This window comes from Rissa tridactyla, chromosome 1 (genome assembly GCF_028500815.1).
Source record: "Rissa tridactyla isolate bRisTri1 chromosome 1, bRisTri1.patW.cur.20221130, whole genome shotgun sequence".
NCBI lineage: Eukaryota > Metazoa > Chordata > Aves > Charadriiformes > Laridae > Rissa > Rissa tridactyla.
The window spans coordinates 21,216,683-21,240,878 of NC_071466.1; the positions used below are offsets into that span (position 1 = coordinate 21,216,683).

Below are 24,196 nucleotides of genomic sequence, written 5' to 3' on the forward strand. Positions count from 1 at the left end.
GTAGATGTGTGCTACATGGAACCAGTGTTTTTGAAGAGTAGCAGAAAAACTTTTTGAAGAGTAGCAGGAAAACATGCACTTCCAGGTCATGTCCTTGGCTAAGAAATGTATCCTGAGAAGAAGCTGTACATAAAAATTGAGTCAAATAAGTTTTGGGGGGGGGTTCTGCTTAGCAGGTTTTAATAGATCTTTGGAAGAAAATGTAATGTGAGAAGTATTCAGTAGCTGTTGAAAACACACGATAATCCATTTCCTTATTTTGTCTGTGGCATGTTACAGATCCTGGAAAAAGTTCAAATGGTTGGAAAGTTGTACCTGCAGCTTCTCAGTGTTGGCAATATCCTCTTCATAGACTGGAAGGCTGACATCTATTGCAATCCTCAAAGCAGAGTAAAAGTTTACACAGAATTTGGAATTGCTGGCATCCTTGTTCAGAGCACCAGACCTGTCCTGGAGGAGCTGGATGGCCTTTGCAAAGCAATGGAGCACTGCCTGTTAGAGTGGAAGAAATATCTGGAGACTCAAAGGGACACCTACCATCTTCTCAACCTGTTCACTGCACACCAGCTCTTCTGTTTATGTAGCCAACTGGCCAAAGCCCACAATAGTGTAATAAAGCCACAGATTCTTAATAGGCTTTCTGTCATAAAGCATGACATTAAAGCAGAAGATATTAGAAAAGCCCTGGAGCAAGCCCTCATGACTCCACTTGACTCTGTCAACACATCAGCAGGAGGCAATGGGTCCGTTACCTGGCATGACTATGTCATTCGTTTTCCCCAGCTCATCAAAAGCCTGGCTGAATCTGGCTACGATACGTCAGTGGCAAAGGCAGCCCTGCAGAGCTGCCTTCAAAATTCTGACATTACAGAGCAGAAGCTGATGAATTTTGCCTTTGAACGAGGTGATGACAAGGAAGAGGTTGAAAACCTGAGCAAATTATATGATGAACAGCGAGAAGCGTTTCTGCAGAAGTCAAGGAAGTTTAAAAACAAGAACAGAGATGTTGACCAGGCAACTTTTAGCTCTCTTGCTAAAGATGAACTAACTACTTCCTTTGAGAGTTTGCCATCCATCTGTGACAAGGTGAATCTGCTCTGGGATGCTTACTGTAAGAAATTCACTGGCCTTGTGTCAGACAAATACATCAGCCTGGATGTCTTCGGTGAAACACTGAAGCAATTAGCAGCTCTTGAAACCACATGTATCAAGAGAAGTTTACCAGTAGGCCTTGAAGCCAGGAAACCTTCTCTCATCTTGTGTAAAGAAGAGGAAATGTTACTCTACATGCTCTCCATTTACAGGCACAGCGAGACAGAACCCCTCCCAACATACGATGAGGTCCTGGTGTGCACACCTGACACAACGGAGGAAGAAGTGGAGCTGATTGTTAGGAGAGCTCTTTCATCTGATTCACAAAACCAGAAAATCTACTGCTTGCTGGGTGCTGAGAAATTAGTGTACAAAGTTTCCAAACAACTGGAGTTCCACTTCTTTCGCTTGCTGCAATCTTCTACAGTCCCTGACTACAGGTTCATTATCTTTTGCAATGCCAAAGCTCACAATTCTTATGTTATCACAGCCTTTGACACCTACAAAGTTACTATCCCATGCTGCTCTAAGACAGAAATCCAGGCATACCTGAGCACACATCTCAAAGTGCCTTGTGGAACAGCCCCTGTTGCTCAGGCCTTCGAAGAGCCTTATCAGCAGAACGTGAAGTTCATATTTTCAAATCAAGCAGGAATGGGTAGGTGTTAGTAGTCCTACTGTCAGTCATGTCTCAAACCAGGAGGCCTTGAGAAGAAACTGGCATGCAATGGAGAGCCCTCCACTCTCCTCATATGTTTAGGTTTGGGTAGTGAATTTCAAGAGGGATTTTAGGCCACCAGGAAAGGGACCAAAGGGGAATGACAACACAGTCTAGAAAACACAAGCTTCAGGGGGCTACAGTTGTCCAATCTAGAGAGAAATAAGTAGTGGTGTGAGACTATGGGAAAGAGCAAGAATCAAGACTCCCATCAGAATGGGAGTCAGTTGCCTAAATAAGCCCAGATGTCCTCTGAAAGAGCACAGGCTAGCCCAGGTGGCCTCCACCTGCCATTCCAGGATGGAACAAGTGTTCTGTAGGCCCTTTGCAAGCCTCAGCAGGATGTTTCATGCTTCCTACCATTTCTGAAACCTTTCAAGACATGTCTCTTTAGACAGCAAGGTTTTCTGACATTTTGTAGGGCACATCAGAGGCAAGTTGGTCAGGATCCAGGCCTTTTGGCTATGTCTGTACTGGTAGCCTCACGGGGCTGAAGTCAGGGCATGAGTTCTGTCTTGCAATGAGCCATACCGCTAAAATTCTGAGCACAGACTTGGAGGATATCCCTCGTGACTTGGACCTGGTCCCAGGTATTGTTCTAAAGAGGCTGTTAAGAGTTGGCCACTCAATTTGGAGGGAATTGAGATATTGGGAGAAAAAATGTCCTGTGCATGTGAAAGGGCAGACTGACTGCAAAGGTGAATCTTGGCTGTCTCTTCTGTTCCTTAGGTAAGTCTCTGTTTGTGGACAATACTGTCCAAAAGATCCGTGCCCAGCTGGGTGATTTACCAATGGTTCACAAAACCATTAGGCTGATGGAGTCAGAGATTGATTTCCAGTTCCTTCTGGAGGAGCTACTCTCTGTTGAAGAATTCCCGACTGAAACTCAACCCACCGTCTTCCACATTGATGTGTCACCAGCGGTGAGTCTTTGTCTTGGTGGTTGAAGGTGGAGTGTCCAAGACCTCACAGGCTTTTTTAGAGAAGAATGGCTTATTCTCATCTACAGTAGTAGCAGCAGGTGCTTAAAAGTTAAAGTGGACAACAGGAGTTCTGGGTACAGTTTGGAAGCTTAGGTGCCTGCATTTTCCTTGTTCCATGCCCACAGATGCGGAAGCTGTGTGAAATGGGTCCCATTTCATAAAAGCAATCTTTCCTCCTACACTGGTATCAATCAGAGTGTAGGGTACTGGAGGATGGCTGAACTCAAACAAATCAGGTTAGACATAGAAGCCCTCATATACAGGGAGAAGAAGGAACAGATTCTCCAACTCACATCCAGTCTGATACCCCTCTGGAAGGCTTTATTTAAATAAAAGGTAGTGGGCTTAGGGCAGAGGGTGAATCCAGATGACCTAGTCCTACCTCAGAAGGCTATGAAGTACTGAGCATCCGATCATATTAACAGTTGCAGCTGTCTCAGTGTGTGCTAGAATAGCAATCCTGCACAAGAATGAGAGCAAAGCTGTAGTCTGGCTACAGGTACTACTACCTGCCATGGGTAGTGGAGTAAGTGTGTTTTGATAGGCATATCTTTCACCAATTTTCAAATGTTTCTTCCCTGTCAGGTGTCAACAGGTCTCTACCGGCTGCTGATTGACCTATGCATCCTAAGACACATCCAGAGTCCCAACGGCTTGGTCTGGAAGTGCAAATCCTCTCATCTTTACTTGATTGAGTACCTGGCAAAAGGGAAAAGTGTTATCAGAACAAGGAAACAAGAGGTACTGATTTGGGGATGATGCGCAGGTCAGAGGAATAGTAAGGGAGGAGGTTAACATAACCAGGTCTTCATCTGCAGTATTGGAGTGATGGCTTATCTACATAGAAATGAGCAGTCTCACCATGTGTCTACTCTGGACAGGAAACGTAAGGTGCTGTGTGGGGCTCGGGGCTTTCTTCAGTTCATTCCTGGTGTAACAGACATCCCACATATTCAAAAAATAATAGAAGTCTCCCATATGAGAAATGAGGGAGGACATTCTAAAAGAGGAAATGAGGGATATGATGGAGAGTTAGAACATCCTGAGTGGCCTGGAGAGGGTGAATGGGGAGCAAGCATCCACCCTCTCTTCCAGCACAAGAACCAGAAGCATTAAACAATGTTAACAAGATCAGCTTAGAACAAATGAAATTTGATTTTTCGTGGTATGGGTCATAAACCTGTGAGGGTCCCTGCCAAAGAGGGCTGTGTGTGCTCCCTTTGCCAGGTTGACACAAGTGCAAGGTGAGTCTGGCCAAGTATTTGGAAGTGAAAGACATTGTGAAGATGGAGAGTACCCTGCGCTGAAACCTGTCTGTTTGGCAGATCATTTGGTGGGTGCACATAATCATGTTTGCTCTATGCTAGCTTTTCATTGGACATCCACTCAGCACCAGGACCTTACAGGGTACGGGCACATCAGTATATATCCGTCTAGGAATATTCATGCAGGCTTGGACAAATTTGATCTACATATGATTTTCCCAGATTCCAGACCTATTTGTGTGTAGAAAAAAAAGCTCTTGAACTGTAGGCAAATGCAGAAGGTTGTGCAACTGTCGTCATTGTAATCTGTGCACTCCTTATTGACTTTCTTTTAGATGTCCAGTGAAACAGAAGAAAAGTTCCTGGATCTTTTTCCTGCAGTGAAATGTGTATCACCAATGCGGGTACTTGACTTGCTGGAGCACCCCAACTCTGGTCGCCTTCCTGAAATGAAAGAGGAGCAGTTTGACAGAGACAAGTTAAAGAGTGAAGCTTTCCAGAGGTCTTACCAGTACCTCAGCAGATATAAGAGGGAGGAAGACCTTGACCATTTCCTTTTCATCCCTGGAAGGACTGAGGGGACAGAGAAAGAGTGCCTGAAGCTCTTACTGGAGTACTGTGGGAGACACAACCCTTCCTGGACCGAGCTTAGCAACTTCACTCATTTCCTAAACTTTCAGCTAAGCAAGTGTGAGAAATCAGTTTTCTGTAGCCCAGCAGTCGGAGAGGATTTCCAGGGGTTTAAAACATTTGTGGTAAAGTTCATGATCACCATGTCCAAGGACTTTGCCGTGCCCTCTCTTGACATCTCTGATGAAAGTGTGGCCAGTGCAGAAAGTGATGATGAGGAAAACAGCATTATCAGACAGTATGAGCTAAGACGAAAATGGGAACAAGAGTCACACCCCTATATAGTCTTCCATGCAGACAATGACTCCATGGAGTTCTTGGGTTTCCACATCAGCAATAACTTGGATGCTATTGATGCCCATTCTAGAGCTATTTTGGAAAGGAATGTTATCAAAGCTAAGTTATATCGCACTTTGAAAGCCCAGCATGTTCCTTTCAATAAGAATTTTGAAGACTTGCCCAGAACAATGCAGCTGGAGGCCCTCTGCAGAGTTTTTGGTGTGAGCTACACCCAAGATCCAGATGAATCGTATCAGCTGACACTGGACAACACCATGAAGATGCTTGCCATTCACCTGCGATTCCAGTGTGGGATCCCTGTAATCATCATGGGTGAAACAGGTTGTGGGAAGACAAAGCTTGTGCAGTTCATGTGCAGCCTGCAAAGGGCAGGCAGGGACATTCAGAACATGGTGGTGGTACGCGTCCATGGTGGCACTACTTCCAAGACCATCCACAAGAAAGTTAGGCAGGCAATTGAGCTGGCGCGTATCAATGAAGAAAGGCACAAAGTGGATACTGTACTCTTTTTTGACGAAGCCAACACATCAGAAGCTATCTTTGCAATCAAAGAGGTGCTGTGCGATCGCAGTGTAAATGGAGAGAAGATTCTCACTGACAGTTTAAAAGTAGTAACTGCTTGCAACCCTTACAGAAGGCACACCAAGGAAACTATAAAGAAACTTGAAAAAGCTGGCTTGGGGTACCGAGTCCAAAGTGAAGACACACTGGAGAAACTGGGCTACATTCCTTTGCGACAACTGGTGTATCGGGTCAAGCCCCTTCCACCCAGCTTATTGCCTCTTGTCTGGGATTTTGGAGAGCTGAATGAAAAGACACAGAGCCTGTACATCAGAGAGATTGTAAAGTCCGCCATGAAGGGCAAGATCACCATTGGAAATTTGGACATCTTTACCAGTGTCATTTCAGCCTCACAGAAGTTTCTCAGGAAGAGGAAAGACGAATGCAGAGTTGCCAGTCTTCGGGATATAGAGCGCTGCATGAACATTACGCTTTGGTTTTATAAATTGAGAGACCTGCTGTTTCCTCAGATTGATAAGAAGTACAAAAGGGAGCCAATCTTAAATAATGCACAAAGGGCCTTGGTCCTTTCAGTGGGAGCTTGCTATTATGTATCTCTGGAGAGCCGCGAAGATTACCTGGAGGAGCTTGCAAAATGCTTTTCTGTCCCTGCATCCCTGCTGCAGCAAGAGATTGAGCTTTGCCAAGAGGTATTTCTTGATAACCTCTCTGTTCCTGAGGCAGTAGCCCGCAATGATGCTCTGAGGGAAAACATCTTCATGATAGTCATATGCATGGACCTACGAGTTCCACTCTTTCTGGTTGGGAAGCCAGGAAGCTCAAAATCCCTGTCTAAAACCATTGCTGTGGATGCCATGGAGGGCAGGCTGTCCAAAAACCCATTGTTCAAAAGATGCAAGGACATCCAGCTGGTGTCTTTTCAGTGTAGTCCCTATTCAAAGCCAGAAGCGATCATCTCCACTTTCCGACAATGTGCACAGTTCCAGAAGGAGAAGAATCTGGATGAGTTTGCATCTGTGGTCCTCCTGGATGAGATCGGCCTTGCAGAAGACTCACCAGAGATGCCACTGAAGACACTGCACCCTCTTCTTGAAGACGGATGTGTTGATGATGAAACCCCAGAATCTTACAAAAAAGTTGGCTTTGTGGGCATTTCAAACTGGGCCCTAGACCCTGCCAAAATGAACAGAGGTCTGCTTGTACTTCGAACTGACCCTAGCAAAGAAGAGCTAGTTAAAACTGCAAAGGGCATCTGTGCTGCACAACCCCACCTTAAAAGCATTGAGAATTTGTTCCCTTTGCTGGCAGAATTCTACTGCAAGGTCCTAAAAACACAAAAAAATGAGTTCTTTGGGCTCCGTGATTTCTACAGCTTGATCAAAATGATACTTTTCTACACCCAGGACAAGAAGTGCATCTCTCGAGAGGAGATCATTATAAAGGCCATTCAGAGAAACTTTGGAGGCTCCAGTGATATCCGTCCTGTTGAGCTCTTCCGAAACTGCATCAGTGAGGTGTATCTTCCCCCTGATTTGGAAACCAGCCACACACTTCTTTTGCTGAAGGAAAATATGGGCAAGCAGCAGGCAGGACTCACGTCTCGATACCTCCTGCTGCTGACAACCAACCACGCAGCTTTCCACATCATCCAGGTGACACAGCTTATAGATGCTGAGAACTGTGAAATCATATTTGGCTCTGGTTTTCCACAGGACCAAGATTATTCCCAGGTATGCCGGTCTGTCAGCAGAGTGAAGGTCTGCATGGAGACAGGCAGGCCTGTTGTTCTTCTAAATATACACAACCTGTATGAGAGCCTTTATGATGCACTCAACCAGTGCTTCGTTAGCCTGGGGGGAAATAACTATGTGGACCTGGGTCTTGGCACTCACAGAGTGAAGAGCTGTGTGAAGGATGAGTTCAGACTCATTGTGATAGAGGAGAAGAACATAGTCTACACCCAGTTCCCCACCCCACTGCTGAACCGGCTGGAGAAGCACTGCTTGGACATGAACACTGTTCTGAACTGGCAGCAGCAACAGCTGAAGCAGAACCTGCAGTCCTGGGCCAGGCTGTTTGTCTCCATTGACAGCAGCAAGTTCTCCAACGTTTGGTCCACCAAGCTCAGCCCCAAGGAACAGGATGTCTTTATCGGTTTCAGCAATGACACATCTGCAGCTGTTGCTTTGGAGAGCACTCAGAGCAGGTCCTGGGGAGATCTTGAGCCCTACGAAGACACAGTGCTCTCCATTGCCAAAAGGAAACTTGTTCAGTGTGCAACTCCTGACTCCATCCTGCGCCTTAAATACTCCCATCTGGATGATGCTGAGCAGATCCAAGACTTGTACTTCCACAAGCAGAAGCACAACAGCCTTGTTAGTGTTTTGGGAGAAACAGTTAACAAGCAACCAAGGAAGGGGAGGACTGCTGGGGTCTGCCTGCAGGTACGTGTGTTTCAGTGTAAAGCAGTGAGAGCGGTCCTTATTTTCCAGAAGAGGGAAGTTGCCATACAAACTCCATTAAGCCACTGGATAAGTTCCACTGTTGTACAGTGGTGGGCTTCTACCTGTCCTCTTTGGATGCTGCCCCATCGGTTGTATCACATATGTGCCTGACTTCTGCCTTGTGGTCCTCCACAGTCAAGGTGGGCTCTGCTTCTCTCTTGACCCAGATGTGGTTGATCTGCTAACAGACAAGCAGTGGGTGCCAGCTCCTAACTTTGAAGGCTCTGGAGGTTCAAGGCTAAGACACACAGGGCATCATTCATTGCCTGCAGACAAGTGACAAGCACCACTGGTGATGCTGTGTGGATCCCACCAAGCGTCCAGCAGGACTTTAGGTGGTTCTTACAATGCTGCAGGTCCTGGATCATGCCCACTGCCCCCTGACATCTATTTTTGGGAGTTGTAATCCGTGCCAAAGAAAGCATCTTAAGCACTTCTCCAGTGACCGTCACAGGAACTCTGGAACCTGTGTTGCATAGAGACACCTAAAAGGGTATCAGATGAATCCCCAAACAGGATCTACAGTACTGGGAGCCCATAGCCTTGGGAGACAGTCAGCCCAGTAGAGTCACAAATGGGGACCGTTGTGCTAGGCCCATAACTTTGCATGGAAAGGCTTTTCCAGGCCTCAAGATTCAAAGCGCTGATGCAAATGTCCCAGCAGGACTCCTTTGGAGTCACTGCCTCACAGCATCTGAGTCATTCCTAAGGATGCAGCTCAAGTCTAAGTCTCTTCTGGCACAAGGAATCAGGGTTTTTCTGGTTGTTAACAACACTCCCACCCTTCTTCCCTGTAAGCAGGGCACATTTCTGAGTATTGCCTTTAGGAAGCACTTGAAAAGGTCCGTAAGGGGATCACTTCAATTTTCCCAGTTGATAATACAACTGCACTGTATCTTCCTGGAATTAATTTGTCCTTCACTGCAGGTATCTACGCATGCAAGACTTCTAAATGAGAGGGATTTAGAAGAGATAAGGAAGACACTTAAGCTTAAAAATAAAATCCACTGCCTCTTCCTAAGCCAGTTTGACACTGAATACACTTTCCGCCAGGAACTCAGGTGAGGAGAGATTTCCTTCTCACCTTTGTTAATTTTATAGATTGGAGTCTTGGGGAAAGAGGGAGAGGGGGAGCAGAGAGGGTAAAGAACAGAGGTCATTTGATGAATAGAGCAATAACAGTCCATTTCATTATCTGCAGGAGTTTTTTTGCACAATCATCAGAAGAGAAACTGCTCCTCATCCAGTTTCACTTTGATGAGCCACAGAACAGTAAAAGGCTGCTAGCTTCTGCCAAGTAAACATTCTTCCTTGTTTCTTCTTTCCTTATATATTTCTTTAGTTCAGTGCAACGGTAAGGTAAGATTCAGTGGCCAAATAGCCATGCGATATAGCATTGGTTTTAGTGACCCGTTGAGTGGAGTCATTGCAGATGTTATCGTATATCTTTATGTGTATATCTCTGTGTGTGCGCTCATGCCTATGTTGTGCAGTTTAAATTTCCAAGTCTGTGTTAAGATTAAAGGAACCCTAACATCTCAGCTTTCATTTGTCTAAAACAGCATCTTCATTCTGGGATCATGCTTTATACACCCTTCCCACATTAAAACCACCTTCCCCCAGCACGGTTGACTCACATGGCACAAACTACTCCAAACAGGGCCTAACACCAGATGACTTTTTTTCCTTCAGTCATCAAACTAAAGGACTTAAACTGACATCTGGTGCCGTTTGAGACACCCTAGGGATCCAAGATGCCTCTCAGGACTGGCCTTCAGGAGACTTAAGCCCTTCTGGGCACCAGTGAGGGCTTAAATCACTGACTGTAGCATTATATAAGGTTGGCCTAAAGCCCTTGAAGTACATTAGCAACACACTCCCCAATCCAGACACATCCTCTCTCAATATGATCCCTCTTACCCCCTTTCTCACTCACCTACATTTCCTGTTCATATCCTTGTTGTCTCCTGAAATGCTTTGTTCTGTGTGGATTTGTGCTTTTCTAGAGAGGGACTTGAAATTTTCTGGTCCTACTTCTAGTAAAGCTATACTGGATTTTAGCCCGTTTCCCAGCAAGATCTGTATTGGTCTGTGTGCTGGTTTTTGCTGTATAATTTGTCTGTATTTTTGTGGCAAATATTGCTAATGTTATTCCCATGATTGCCAGAAAGAACATATGATTGGGCAGAGACCCATACTTACAACAAAACAAATTCAGATTAAAGTAAAGATTCAGTGTTCAGCCGGGAGGGAAATCTGTCATGAAAGAGCTTGCTGAGGCATGTGAGTAAGTCATTGCTTGGAGAGGGTGTAGGGGAGATAAATGGGCATGAGTCTTGAGGTAGCCAACACCATCTTGGCTCTTGTCCTTGACAGAGCAGGGGTGGGCTTAGCTGAGCTTCTCTCTTCCCTTCCACCACTGCAGACCAGCCACACCTCGAGCTGTTGGCCCTTCCAAAAGGCCTGCCTGAGACCTGGAAAGGCAGGGAATGGCTTTGGGAGATTCTCTGCCCAACAGACAAAAAGAATGGACTTTTTAGCCTCTCTGTCCTGATTCTAGGTACTGTATCATAGACGAAAGAAGGAAATCAACAGGCACAGGCCCATCACATGTTGTCCTGGCCACTCAAGTCCCGCGTGTTCTGGGAGGCTGCAGCTACCTGGCATTTGACAGTGGTAAGATTGAAATTGCTACATTGGATCAGGGAGACAGTGGGAGGGAAAGGAGGGTTTGTGCAAGGGCAAGAAGAAGGATCCAGGAAACCACAGACCAGATAGCCTCACATTGATCCCTGGAAAGATGATGTAGCAAATAATCCTGGAAACCTTTTCCAAATACATGAAAAGCAATAAGTCAACCTGGATTTATGAATGGGAAATGAAGTCTGAACAAACTGATAGCCTTCTGTGATGAGACGACTGGCTTGGTGGATGAGGAGAGAATGATGGATGGTGTTTATCTTGACTTTAGTAAGGTTTTTAACACTGTCTCCTGTAACATCCTCACTGACAAACTAAAGTAGGGACAGTGAGTTGGACTGACAAGTAGCTGAAATGCTTCTCAAACCCTCAGTAAGTTTGCAGACAACACCAAGTTAGGTGGGAGTGTCGACCTGCTTGAGAGTAGAAAGGCTTTGCAGAGGGATCTGGAGAGGCTGGATTGATGGGCTGAGGCCAATGATATGAGGTTCAACAAGACTAAGTGCTGGGTCCTGCACTTGGGTCACGACAACCCCATGCAGTGCTACAGGCTTGGGGAAGAGTGGCTGGAGAGCTGCCTGGCAGAAAAGGACCTGGGGGAGTTGATCAGCTGCCAGCTTAACTTGATCCAGCAGTGTGCCCAGGTGGCCGAGGATGCCAAGAGCATCCTGGCCTGTATCAGAAACAGTGTGGTGAGCAGGACTAGGGACGTGATTGTCCCCTTGTACTCGGCACTGGTGAGTCTCCACCATGAGTACTGTGTCCAGTTTTGGGCCCCTCACTACAAAAAAAGACGCTGAGGTGCTGGAGTGGGTCCAGAGAAGGGCAACGAAGCTGGTGAGGGGTCTGGACAGCAAGTCCAGAAGAAGCCACCGAGGGAGCTGGGGTTGTTCAGCCTGGAGAAAGGGAGACTGAAGGGAGACCTTATTGCTCTCTACAACTACCTGAAAGGAGGCTGTAGAGAGGTGGGGGTCACGGAATCACGGAATCACGGAATCTTCAGAGTTGGAAGGGACCTCTAGAGATCACCTAGTCCAACTCCCCTGCTAGAGCAGGGTTGCCTAAAGCACATCCCTCAGGGCTGCATCCAGGCGGGTCTTGAAAATCTCCAGAGAAGGAGACTCCACAACCTCCCTGGGCAGCCTGTTCCAGTGCTCTGTCACCCTCACTGTAAAGAAGTTTTTCCGTGTATTTGAACGGAACTTCCTATGTTCTAGCTTGTGCCCATTGCCCCTTGTCCTGTCGCTGGGAACCATTGAAAAGAGCCTGGCTCCGTCCTCCTTAAACCCACCCTTTAGGTACTTGTAAACATTAATCAGGTCCCCCCTCAACCTTCTCTTCTCCAGGCTAAAGAGTCCCAGCTCTTTCAGCCTTTCCTCATAAGGGAGGTGCTCCAGTCCCATAATCATCTTGGTTGCCCTACGCTGGACTCGCTCCAGTAGTTCCCTGTCCCTCTTGAACTGGGTCGGTCTCTTCTCCCAGGTTAACAGGTGACAGGACAAGAGGACACGGCCTCAAGTTGCACCAGGGGAAGCTTAGACTGGATATTAGGAAAAAATTTTACACTGAAAGGGTTATTAAGCATTGGAACAGGCTGCCCAAGGAAGTGGTTGAGGCATCAGCCCTGGAGGTATTTAAAAGACGGGTAGACATAGTGCTTAGAGATATGGTTTAGTGATGGTTTTTGTCAGAGTTAGGTTGATGGTTGGACTAGATGACCTAAAAGGTTCCTTCCAACCTAGGCAGCTCTATGATTCTATGATTCTATGCACTTAAAAGGTCTTGCTCAACAGCACAAAGTCCAGCTGGAGGCCACTCGCTAGTGGTGTTACCTCGAGGATCGATACGGGGGCCAGTAACATTTAGCATCTTCATTAATAATCCAGATCATGGGACAGAGTGTACCTGCAGTAAGTTTGCTGATGATACAAAACTGCGAAGAGTGGCTGATACAGGAGAGAGTCATTTTGCCATCCAAAGGGTCCTGGACAGGCTGGACAAATGGACTTGCAGGAATGTCATGAAGTTCAACAGAGGGAATCCCAAAGTCCTAAGCTCATTGAGGAACAACCCCAGGCACCAGTATGGGCTGGGTGCTGACCAGCCGGAAAGTGGTTTCACAGAGAAGGATCTGGTGGTCTTGGTGGATATCAAGTTTAACATTAGCTAGTGGTGTGTCCTTGTGACAAAGAGGGCCAACACAGCCTTCATTAGGCAAAGTGCTGCTAGCAGGTTGAGGAGGGTGATCTTCCCCCTCTACTCAGCACTGGTAAGGCCACCCCTGGACTACTGTGTCCATTTCTGTGCTTCCCAGTATAGAAGAGATATTGACTGGGCACAAGCCCAGTGAATGGCCACAAAGATGATTAAGGGACTGGAGCATCTTTCATATGAGAGGCTGAGAAAGCTGAGACAGTTCAGGTTGGAGAAGAGAAAGCTTGTGGGATCTTATGACTGTAGATACATACATGATGGGGAGGGCATAAAGAAGATGGAGCCAGATGTTTCAGTGGTGTACCATTACAGAAAAAGAGGCAATGGGCACAAACTGAAATACAAGAAATTCCATTCAAACATAAGAAAAAACTTCTTTATGTTGAAGGTAGTCAAACACCTTTTGGGTTATGGGATCATTTTCTTCCCTAGACAATGGATGAGAATGGCAGTTAGGGCATTTGTGCCCATTAGCACTGGGAATATGGGGAGGGGGGAACAGAACAATAAAAGAGAAGCCCGTCCTCCCTCAGAGCAAAAAGAAACAGGAGGTGGTAAATCTTCCATCTCTCAATATTTTATTATCCAGGCTGCTATAGGCTAGGGCAGCCAAAGTTTATTGATTTTTCTGGGTGGGTGTAGTGCACCAAGGAGAGCAGGTCAACTGTTCACAGGAGTTATGTCCAGTACTACTATTTCTGTCATGTTTACTGCCTCCTCAGGCGAATGGATGTCGATCCACTTGGATGAACTGATGCCCCCAGACAACTTTACAGCCAATCTGGGCCAGCTCGCCAAAATGACTATTGCTGAGATTTTCATGACCGCTTTCCACGGGCATCTCGCAACAGGTAACCAGCCGTTTGTTTTTCGCCACTACCCTTCCTCCGAGTCACATTTGCTCCGTCTCCAGTTTTAATTATAACTAGATGAAGTGGTCTTTGGAGACAAGATCAAGCGGTTTGTGAAGGCACTGGTCCTGGGTCTCAGCAGGACATACTGTACTTGCTGTTTCTGAAGTCCTCACAGCACTGCATTTTTTTCCTCCTGGTCTGCAAGTTGTGCCTGTAAGGCAGCAGAGTACCTAAGTTTGTTCTTCAGTTACAATAGTAAATTGTCTCTACTGCTGTGGCATTCAGCACACCGTAGACACACACTTATTCCCTCTGATTCCCAGCAAGTCTTTCTGCCCACCTTGCCCAAATAAAACTGCTCAATGCTCCTGATCTGGTGAGTTCAAGGACAACTCGATACATCCCTCCCATTGTTTTCAGGATGTATGTAGACAGGGAGGCAGGAGCAGTTGGGAGGGACTCCACGTCCTGTCCTGACACACTCACGTTTCCTACAGGGTGCCAACCAAAACTAAGATCTGCTTGCTGGGCAATTGGCCCCAGAGGGGACAAAGTCCATGTTGAAATTTCTTAGATTGACAGCTTTGCAATCCTTTGTTGGTTGTTGAGAGACTCCAGATGCTTCCTTTGGATAGAGGTATCTATTTTTCAGGTTTCTACATTTTTTACAAAGGAGTCTTATGACTGACTGTGATTTCAGGTTCTCCAGAAGAATCTGCTGCACTTGAAGATCCAGACAAGTCCGGTCTTTTTCCAGAAGGAAATGTATGATTTATTTCTTTTTTATTATTTCAGCTGCCTGACATTACCCAGCAACTGGTTTAGGAAACAATAAATTTCATAGGCATTTAGGGATCCAGTTATGCTGGTCCCCAGTTCGGATACTACATTTGCTACAGAAAAAAGTAGTTGCAGGTCTTTGTGAGTCAGACACTGAGGGTGAAGTGGTCCCCACCCTGTGACAGACCAGCACAAGGCCAGAGGAGGCACATTTAAGCCTTTTGTGAACTTTCACAAAGCATGGAATCTCTTTTCCTGTTTCTCCATCCCTTGCCAGGTCTTTTGGCACTTCTTTTCAGTGTTAGGATTGACTTACTAGGGATGAGATGGTGAAGTAAACATATACTTGGGAGTCCGTTGTGTCAAGTAGGAATTGACAGACCAAATGCGATGGAGCGTTAGGCAATATACTGACCTCCAATCTTTTCCATTCACAGTTCCTCAGCATGGACTCTATGATCAAACAGAGCATCCAGAAAGCCGTGATCCAGCTGGAAGACAAGGCAGACAACAGTCGGCGTGCCACTGAGAGAATTATGATCATTCACAACTTGCTTTTCCAGGATCATGGTAGAACCACATGTGGGTACAAACCAAGGCCCAGAGTGGGTTGGGCCTGTTCTGCTCTCCGTGCACCTCATGATGTGTGTTCTCAGAGTCTGTACTGAAACATCCAGCTTTCTGCACGAGTTTTGATGACCTTCAGAGCCCAAACCCACCTAACTGATTTCTACATAGAATTGATACAAACTATTTATGCAGGTGATGTGGTGTTTTGATAGAAAACTAGGGCTTCATCAAAATGGAAAGGATCTGGTTTTCTCAGAAACCAAGTACCAAAATCCTTGTATGTGCAGTTAGAAATTATTCTTTCCTGCATATGGAAAGACTTTGTCACTGCGGTGCATGACTTGCTCTTCTTTGAGCAACAGGTTCCTGTCAGGTGCCTAGGATGTTTGTTAATGACTGAAAAAGAAAATAGACCATGTTGCCACTTCAAAGATGGGGTGGTTTTGGGAAGTCCTCGTGGTCATATGGCAAAACCAGAATTTATTCTGTACCAAGTTTTGACTATAAGAAAATATCACTCAGGGAAAGAAGTTTTCTTGTGATTGCAGAGTGACACCTTCATTCCTCAGCACAATGCAGGAGGAATTTTGCTTGTGGTTATATCAATACTGAAATGGAAACAATCCCGTCAATTTTATTTTATATTGATACCAGTGTCATACAGATAAGAACAGGATGTCAACCCTTCTGCAGCACTGTGACTGTTCTTGTGACATACAATTCTAAACATTTGTCCACATCAATACGAATATCGTAGTATTTATACACCAAAGAACCTAATTCACACCATTATTTTTAAAAGACTGAGACAGAGAGAAGTGGATTTTCTTTTCTCTGTCAAAAATGGCATGTCTTTACTAAATGTTGCCCCAAAAATCGACTCATGAGAAATAAAGAGGAAAGGGAAGAGACTAGGGTAGAATATAAAGCCCCTGGATTTTATTGTGGAGGAAAACCAAGAACGTTCACAGAGGTCACTTTCTATGACTGGCTTTACTTTGACTGAAAACTTTGCATGGAAACAACTTTCATTCAAATGTTTTAATAAGCATTGTTTTATGCTTAGTTTCTAGTCATTTTATGAATGTGCTGAAAAGGAGAATTTGCCACCTCCTACAAGAACGTGAGAAAATAAGCCGTGAGCCAAGGGAGTGGGTTTTCCGCAGAGCTGTCTCCAGTGAGTTCATCCTTGAAGACTCTTCATTCAGGTACTTTTACCTGTGCATCCCTTTCCAAATTTCTAACAAGTCTGTTTCTGAGAGCGTTAAAAGAACTGTAGCGTGTGAAGCACAATACTTAATGGGGCTCAGATATGATGACCGGGAGGGATATTGCTACCTGGTATACAGAAGTAGATGTGAGTTTCTGGTGAATAGGGGATTGGTCAGGTACCAGGAAAACACTTGACCAGCCATGTTATCACTTCTAGGCATGCGCTCTGGATGCATTTAGAAGACATTGTGGCCAATCTGTTTGCTCAAATTCTCGCAGTGGTGGATGCAAACAACAACCTGGATCATCTCTTTCCACTGTCTCCACTCTCAGAACTGTGGCTTCAGATGTTCAAAGAAGAATCATTCTTGAGAATTAAATATACCAGCAAGTAAGAGACTTAGTGGAAAAAGATAGTATGTACATTAGGAGAACAAAAACCTGCTTTCATAAATCAACCCTCTGCAGAAAGAAATGGTAAAAAAAATAAGTCTGAATTTAAGATAAGCTCACACAGCTCATAACTTATCCATGAAAAGTCCTTTGTGTCATAACATTGGAATCAGAACCTTCCTGTTCACTTAAACCTTCATCAACTCAGAAACATTTTTGAGGAACTCCATTTCCTTGGAATAATGATAAACACAGGATAAAGTCAGAAACAACAGGTCCAGAATTTAGAAACTTGAATTTGAGTTCCCTAAGGTCAGAGCAGATGAATCCACTCCTCGGCTCAAAATGCATTTAGCGTCTAACAATCAGATTTCAATTGATCAGTTAGCTTACTCTGAACAGCAGCTGTAGTCAGAGACAAGACAGATGTTTGACTCAGTTGCCTTTCCCCTGTTGTTCCCCTTTTTTAGCCTTCAGCTTCCAGTGACAGGAACTTCTGCTCCTGCTGCGTTTTCACTGTTGCTGAGTTTTTCACAAAATATCTTTCTGTGCTGTTTAACTTTTTAAGCAGAACATATACCAGCATCAGTCAGAAATTTCTCTGTGATGCTTCAGTTCAGTATACATAGAGCATATTACATGATTGCTTCATTCTGTGCTGTTTAAGGGAACAAGATGCTAAGATTTCCGTGTTGTCAATGACTGAAGACCCCAACACATCTGTGTTTTGCCAGTTCCCATTCAGTTGGGTTTTGAAGGCCTACCTGGAGGAACTATGGGAGAGAGTCTATAATATGAAAGGTAACGTCAGACTTTTCAAGCAGGTGTTGCTTTTTAACCCAGTTGAAGATGATCTCCAAATTTTCCCACAATAGCCAAAAGTTGTGGTAGCAGCAACCATGGCAGTTCTGTTCCCCACACAACCTTAATGACCTAGAACAGCTGATGTCCTGTCAGCTTCTATTTTCTGGTTACCTGACATCTCTGTCCTTTCCTCTAGGTCATCCAAAAGTGCCTATGAAGGAACCAGCCAAATTGTTCCAAACGCTGATCAAGAATGTGTTGACCCTAGATGGCTGTAATCCAGAGACAATGCAGTGTTACGCTAATGACTTTCTAAGGATGACTTTTCCTGGACAAGATCTTTCTGTCTATGAGGTAAATGGGGTTTGGTGGAGTACAAGCTTTAAATGGCACTGGCTTGAGTCACAGGGCTACAGATATCTATGGTTCCAAGAACTGGGGGAAAAAAATTAGCTTCTCATGTTCCGCACAGTTCCCAACAATCGTTGGTGCTCAGTTTTAATTCCACCTTAAGGGAAGTTGGGGTTTTTTGATGTAGAAGTTTGACTGGGCTGCTTCAACAATGCTGAATGCCATTCTCAGTCCCCTGATGTTTGTTTGGAGCAGAAATAACACCTTTTATTTTGTCTGCAGATTCTGTCAAAAGCTCTCCTAGTCAATGCGAAACAGCTCTGCTCCTCTGTGGGGCAGGAGGAGATGAGCTTTTCCCCCATTTGGCTTCATATGGAATATTTCTACCTACGAGATGAGTATCAACTCTTTGTTGACTTGGTAAAAAGTTATGAGACTGTAACAAGCGAGCTGCAAAAAAAGTATGAGAAGGACCCACCAGAAATGGTGAGCAAAAGGGAACAGCTGGTATTTCACAATGGTCACTAGCAAATACTCAGTGAAAGTGTGTAAGAAAGGAGTCAAGACTTCAGGGGATCTTTCCTTGGAAGCATTTTCCAGCTTCCTGTGAGTCTTAGGGATCTTCCGAGCTGGTAGTCATATCCAGCTTATTCCTCACCAAAGGACATATCCTTCATTTAACCATTTTTTAATTCCATTTATACTTTTTGGTCTTCAAGACTTCTATAATTCAATCTGCACTGCATAGAAAAATATTAAACATCCTTTTGCTTCTGTTTTTCTGGGTATGACATTCATCTCTTCTTAGACACTCAGACCTTATAGGTGATGGTCATAGTATTTAACTTCAGGGGTGTAGTCCATATCTGGATTCGGACACTCTTGCTTACATGTCTACAGAGATGTGTCTATATTTGCAATGGTTGTTTGACCTCCTGTTGTTGCTAGTGAAAACATGGGCTACAGAGATAGTGGAGAGTGACTCATGACTGAAGTCACCTGGAGAGGTGCTGTTCAGTTAGTTGCCCACAAGTAGACATCTACCTACATTTCAGATGCTGTTTGGCCTCCAGCTCCTGCTGCAGTAGGGCATGAGTGTCCTGTAGGCCCTGTGCCCTATCTACCATCTCTGTGTAGATGTCTCAGACATCCAAAGGCATTTCCATTGACAGCAGAGACCTGGCAAATGGGCAACTGGATCTCACCTAAGTCTTTCCAAAGAACAATTCATTCAACAATCTTAAGCATGTCTCTTTGAAATGGAAGAACTGTTGTTTGGAAATACCTATTCCTCCCTCCTGAATATCAAGGGGGCTGAAGACAACAATTTTAGAAGCTTAGAGCTGAAAGTTTCCCTGTAGAGGGAAACCAGTGCTCTGGTTCAAGTATTCAAACAGTATTCAAGACACAAGTGCAACACAGAGTTACACTACGGTACAATTATGGTTTCTGTATGTTTTCACCTCCCTACCTAATAAGTTCCTACTCTAGTACTTGTTGATGTGTGCACTAAGCTAAGGTTTTCAGAGAATTCCCCACCACAGCCTCCAAAGCTTTCTTTTCACCAAGGTGCAATGGGATTAGCTCAGCTATAGAAGCTATTTTTTTCTTCTCTCTTTTAAAATATATTTTCAGTTTGTCACTCTTGACACCTTGAACATCCTCCTGAAGAAGGTGCAACCCACAGATAATCTTCAGTCATTTGAGGCCTGTACAGAATGGCTTAGAAGGGTCGAGTCCATTAAGCCCTGGATGGAGTGGATCAGTACGGACAATTACCAGATTCATCTTTACCAGAAGAAAAGGGAACTCCTGAGGAGTGTGTTGTAAGTCCAAACCTTCTCAACAGCCTTATCTTCATCTTTCAAGTAACAGGTCCTCTTTCAGACAAGCCAAAATTTTTTCCTTCAAATTGTTGGCATGTGTTCAATGAAAGATTCTGCCAGCTCTCACCAAAAGATCTGGAAACTAAAATGCTTGAAGATTAAAAATACAGTCTGTGGAAAAGGATTGCTCATAGCCCACCCTTTTTCCCTGGAGTACCTAATTCAGTGCTCCAACAAATTGAAAGATATATTGACAACTATATGGGGCCTCACCTTATATCTTCTATGAGCTAGGTGTCTACACTGTGAGCTTAATCCATCCTTTCACTGGGAAGCCGTAGTAGTTTGAGAAACTTGATCCCTGAAACTGTTGGCTCCCTCCTAATCCCTTGCTCATTCTGTTGTCTAATTATCAAAAAAGCGATGGCAAAATCTCTCCAAAAAATCTGTGTTAAGAACTATGCATTTTGATCATGGTCAAGCACCCATTATTACTTGACGATAAGACCTGTTTTTCTGAATGTCTGACTGCATGCTTGATCGTGCCCAGGATGCTTGCTGTAGTAGAGTAGGCGTCTCCACAGACAAAACCCAGTAACAATTCAATAACTCAGTTTTATCTGGGGACACTCCAACAAGTCAGGTAGATAAGACCATGGCATATTTTTCTCTCTTTGCTTAGTCTAGTCCTCCAAAGCTATCCCAGGAGGTCTTGTGTCCTCAAATAATTTCACAGTATCTGGAACCTGCCATAGAAATCTTGGTTGTAAGAGACCTCAGAAGTCTCTAGGCCAGCCTCCCACTTAAAATTGCACCATTGCCAACAGTAGAGTTGGTCACCTGTGGCTTTCCCTTGCAAGTCTTGAAGCTTAGTGTATGTGTGTTTTCCAGACAGCAGTGGACCTGCACCAACATTGTCTACATGTTCTTTGACCACCTGCTGCACAATGAGACACAAATAGATGAGAAGCTTCTGAGACTTCTTGTGAAGCAGTTCATCTTCATCTGGAATGTATGAGCTCCGTGTAGTGCTTGAGTGGACAATTTATAGCCTTGGAGACAAGTGGAGTTTGGAAAGAGACTTATCTTCCAGGGATTCCTCTGATCCCAGATTGAGGGAGGGCGTAGAAACAGGAAGGGGTTGGGAAGAGGGTAGAAACCCCATCCAGTGCAAAAAACACTGAGATTTCAGAATCATCATGAAAGCCCTCCAAAATCAGAATTTTATTTAAAAGAAGGTTTCCTTGAAAGCTTAAGACATATTTCAGGCTAATTATCCCTGGCATTACATGAGGAAAGATACTTGGCGGGTCTGTTTGATTTTGGTGTTCTATTATGCAGTTTTGTGGTGCTGACATCCCATCTTGTTCCTCTTTCATATGTCAAGAATACATCTCCATTGAGCTTTCACCATCCTTTCTTTCCTACAGCGCCTGACTGAAACACAAAATTTTGAGCCAGCAGAAACTTTTGAGTTGGTGACAAAAGTGCTCAAGAAATGCAACCAAAGTGCTGACACTGTATACCTTGTGTAAGTCAAAGCCAAGAAAAAAAAAGCTGTTCTGGGGACATTTTACGATTGTCACTAGTCAATAGGAATGAATCTCCTCAGGCCAACAGATTCCTCCTGGAGACTCCTAATGTCAGGGCATGTAATGCCCGATCTCAGAAGGCCATGGAGCAAAGTCTTTCCCATGCAGTGTTGTGCCTGGCTGGTGCCAGAGACAACCCCTGAACTGAATGTGGTCTAATCGATGTAGGTACTTACAGGCCTAGTGAGACTTTAAATAAGGCCCATGCCCCTCACCCAGCCATGCTCAGCATGATGGGCCACATCTCTTAGATGAGATGGTCCCTGGTGGAGCAACTTCCTTATTAAACTAGCAGATGTTGCCCTTATTCCCTGCTCACCAGTAGGGCTAGTTAAAAATGACCATCCAGTTTTGATGCCCATGGCAAACTTTGGGCACAAGAATCCCATGGCCACCCTCAAGTCTGTCACCAGAGTAAAATCAGTCCTGAGTTGTGTCTTTTTTTGGTGGCATCCTTCAGGAAGGGTGTAAAAGACTGCAGGAGCTGTCTACAGGAGATCACTGACCCAGCAGAGCTGCCCTGTGGCCACATTTTCTGCTCAGAGTGCATCCGTGAGTGGAGAAGCAAACAGTGTAAGGTCTGCAAGGATAACTTCCCAGAGGATTACACACCTACAGCTACAGCAGCCACAAGGTATCCTATAACTAATAAAACAACAAGTTTTGTTGTTTCAGTCTCTATCACTTTGTGTAAAATACTGCAATAGTTACCAGAGCAGAGGCTACACAAATGTCATTAACATGTGAGCTCCATGGAAATGTCAGTATTTACCATGTGCAGCAAACTCCTGGTGGTGAAAGGATTCACGTGAAGTGATCTGGGATTGGTTCTAGCTCCTTTGCCTCTGTCTCAACAGGCGATCAACAGGCAACATGCTACATGAGAATCCATTTTTCTTTGTTGTCTAGCTATCTTGAGTGGAGATAGGAGAGAGGGAGAGTACAGGGGAAGAAGAAAGTTTGTCCTCAGTATTCAAGAAAAAATGCTGTAGTGAGCAGGTTTTCTGGGGGTAAATTCCCCTCTCTATTTAAAAACTGTATTTCTTCTCCACAGTCCATGTGTACCTGGTCTCCTGGACACATCCCGAGAGGCAGAAAAGAGAAGTTGTTTCTTTGCTTTGTTGTATTTTGATGGTAGATCTGATTTTATTCCTCCCTACAGGGAAGCTGTTGCATGTCACAACAAATTCAGGAGGAAATGTAACTCCTTCTTTGTGGAGTTTGTCACCACCACTGTCTTGGGAGACAGAGGCACGCCATCCCCAGAAGTCATCACTCAACTGATCCAGTTTGTGGCCTGCAAGCCATCCAGACCTGAGCGCCAGGCAGTAAAAAGAGGTAAGAGCCTGACTTCACTGGGACCCTGACCTGATCTTGTAGTGAAGAAAAGTAATGAATGTCATCCTTCATTTTTAGTGTGCAAGTCAAAAAATGAGCTGTCACCCTTTGAAGAATGCATGGACACCAGCCCAACAATCAAGTCCTCCCTCTTGAAACTGCTCCTGCGACATGGGTTAGCACGAGCTAGCTCCCAGCCTGATCACTGGGTCACATGGGCTACATGGATGCTCACATCCCATGTCTTTTTTTGTCATAGGTTCAACAACATAAAGGTTCACCTGGAAAAATACCTTTCTGAGATGGAGGAAAAAATATCCTTCAACAAGAACTGGAACCATTTCTACTTCATGGTGGTGCATTGTTTGGAGGTAAGTGCAGATATCCTTGAGATGTTCCTGGGATCCATACTCAAACTAACCATTGTTTCCTATCCTGCCCTTTGCAGATCACACTCTTCCCGTCACTTTCCCCCCACTGGCTCCTCCAAGTGTCTGGAACAGGCTGCTGACCTCCCTTGGTTATGTGCCTAAGCGTAGTCTGGAACAAACCAGGCCTGAGTTAATAAGGTCCAATGTACAGTTTGAATTTTGGAGCTGGAGTTCCTGAAGTCCAGAGGTGTCCATGGCCTGATGTGTAAACCATGAGAGCCTCCCTTGAGCACAGCTGATACTCTGAGCAGAACTGCCCCTGGTCTCTGCTCCATTTTGAGCTGTTGCACTACAGATATGCACAAGCGCATCCGTTCAATTTGTGATTCTCCACCACGTGAATCAAGAAGGGAGGCAGTCCTCTCCTGCCAGAGAAGCAGAGTTGGGGCTACCCTCAAAGATTATGAAAAATAGTCCACCTGCAAAGCAGGTCATTGCTGGGGACTTGAGAATCACAGGGTACAACATCACTGCAGAAATGAGCTCTGCATCTCGTGAAAAGGCATAGGAAAGAAGAAGAGACTACCCAGGACCTATGGCAGCTTTGGACTCTTAACTTTCCCTCTCTCTCTTTTTTCTGTTGAACAGGATTTTATTTATCCTTCTTCCCAAGATGATGTCAACCAGTTTGCTGAAAGCTGCCTCTCCACTGCAGACCTTTCTGCTTTCCATTCACGCAAGGCCTCAAAAATTGACACCCTTCTGTTCATAGCCCATCTCCGGTTCTCCATCAGCCACGTGGCCACTGTGCTTGGCAGACAGGTGCTCTGCGGTGAGTTCTTCTGCTAGCAGCAGAGAGCATGAGATTTGTGTTTTCTTACAAGCAGATTTAGAACAAACCAAACATTCACTAGTATAGGAGGTTCGATGTAAGGAGAGGGGTTAGCAAAACCTCCACATTGGACTTCCAGAGGGCAGACTTTGGCTTGTTCAGAACGCTGGTTGAGAGTCCCTTGGGAGATAGTCCTGAAGGGCAAAGGGGTCCAGGAAGGCTGGATGCTCTTCAAGAAGGAAATCTTAAAGGCCCAGGAGCAGGCTGTCCCCAAGTGTCGCAAGTCTAAAGGGCGGGGAAAATGTCCAGTCTGGATGAATAAGGAACTTCACATGGGACTTAGGA

General features: G+C 45.0%; 1 protein-coding gene across 4 annotated transcripts in view; it reads left to right on the forward strand.

The window, feature by feature from the left end:
• The window catches only part of LOC128911478 (E3 ubiquitin-protein ligase rnf213-alpha-like), a 62,840-nt gene that overhangs the window by 22,581 nt on the left and 16,063 nt on the right, over positions 1 to 24,196 (forward strand). For all 4 annotated transcript variants that reach the window (XM_054206466.1, XM_054206482.1, XM_054206487.1 and 1 more), the window contains 23 exons: positions 280 to 1,750; positions 2,540 to 2,733; positions 3,379 to 3,534; positions 4,394 to 7,954; positions 8,942 to 9,075; positions 9,216 to 9,311; positions 10,575 to 10,690; positions 13,651 to 13,779; positions 14,483 to 14,547; positions 15,000 to 15,144; positions 16,199 to 16,340; positions 16,562 to 16,735; positions 17,405 to 17,538; positions 17,738 to 17,895; positions 18,175 to 18,378; positions 19,528 to 19,718; positions 20,610 to 20,730; positions 21,149 to 21,249; positions 21,771 to 21,944; positions 22,473 to 22,648; positions 22,727 to 22,823; positions 22,908 to 23,019; positions 23,668 to 23,851. In XM_054206466.1, the coding sequence (XP_054062441.1) occupies positions 280 to 1,750; positions 2,540 to 2,733; positions 3,379 to 3,534; positions 4,394 to 7,954; positions 8,942 to 9,075; positions 9,216 to 9,311; positions 10,575 to 10,690; positions 13,651 to 13,779; positions 14,483 to 14,547; positions 15,000 to 15,144; positions 16,199 to 16,340; positions 16,562 to 16,735; positions 17,405 to 17,538; positions 17,738 to 17,895; positions 18,175 to 18,378; positions 19,528 to 19,718; positions 20,610 to 20,730; positions 21,149 to 21,249; positions 21,771 to 21,944; positions 22,473 to 22,648; positions 22,727 to 22,823; positions 22,908 to 23,019; positions 23,668 to 23,851 (8,035 nt within the window). The remainder of the gene's footprint in view (positions 1 to 279; positions 1,751 to 2,539; positions 2,734 to 3,378; positions 3,535 to 4,393; positions 7,955 to 8,941; positions 9,076 to 9,215; positions 9,312 to 10,574; positions 10,691 to 13,650; positions 13,780 to 14,482; positions 14,548 to 14,999; positions 15,145 to 16,198; positions 16,341 to 16,561; positions 16,736 to 17,404; positions 17,539 to 17,737; positions 17,896 to 18,174; positions 18,379 to 19,527; positions 19,719 to 20,609; positions 20,731 to 21,148; positions 21,250 to 21,770; positions 21,945 to 22,472; positions 22,649 to 22,726; positions 22,824 to 22,907; positions 23,020 to 23,667; positions 23,852 to 24,196) is intronic.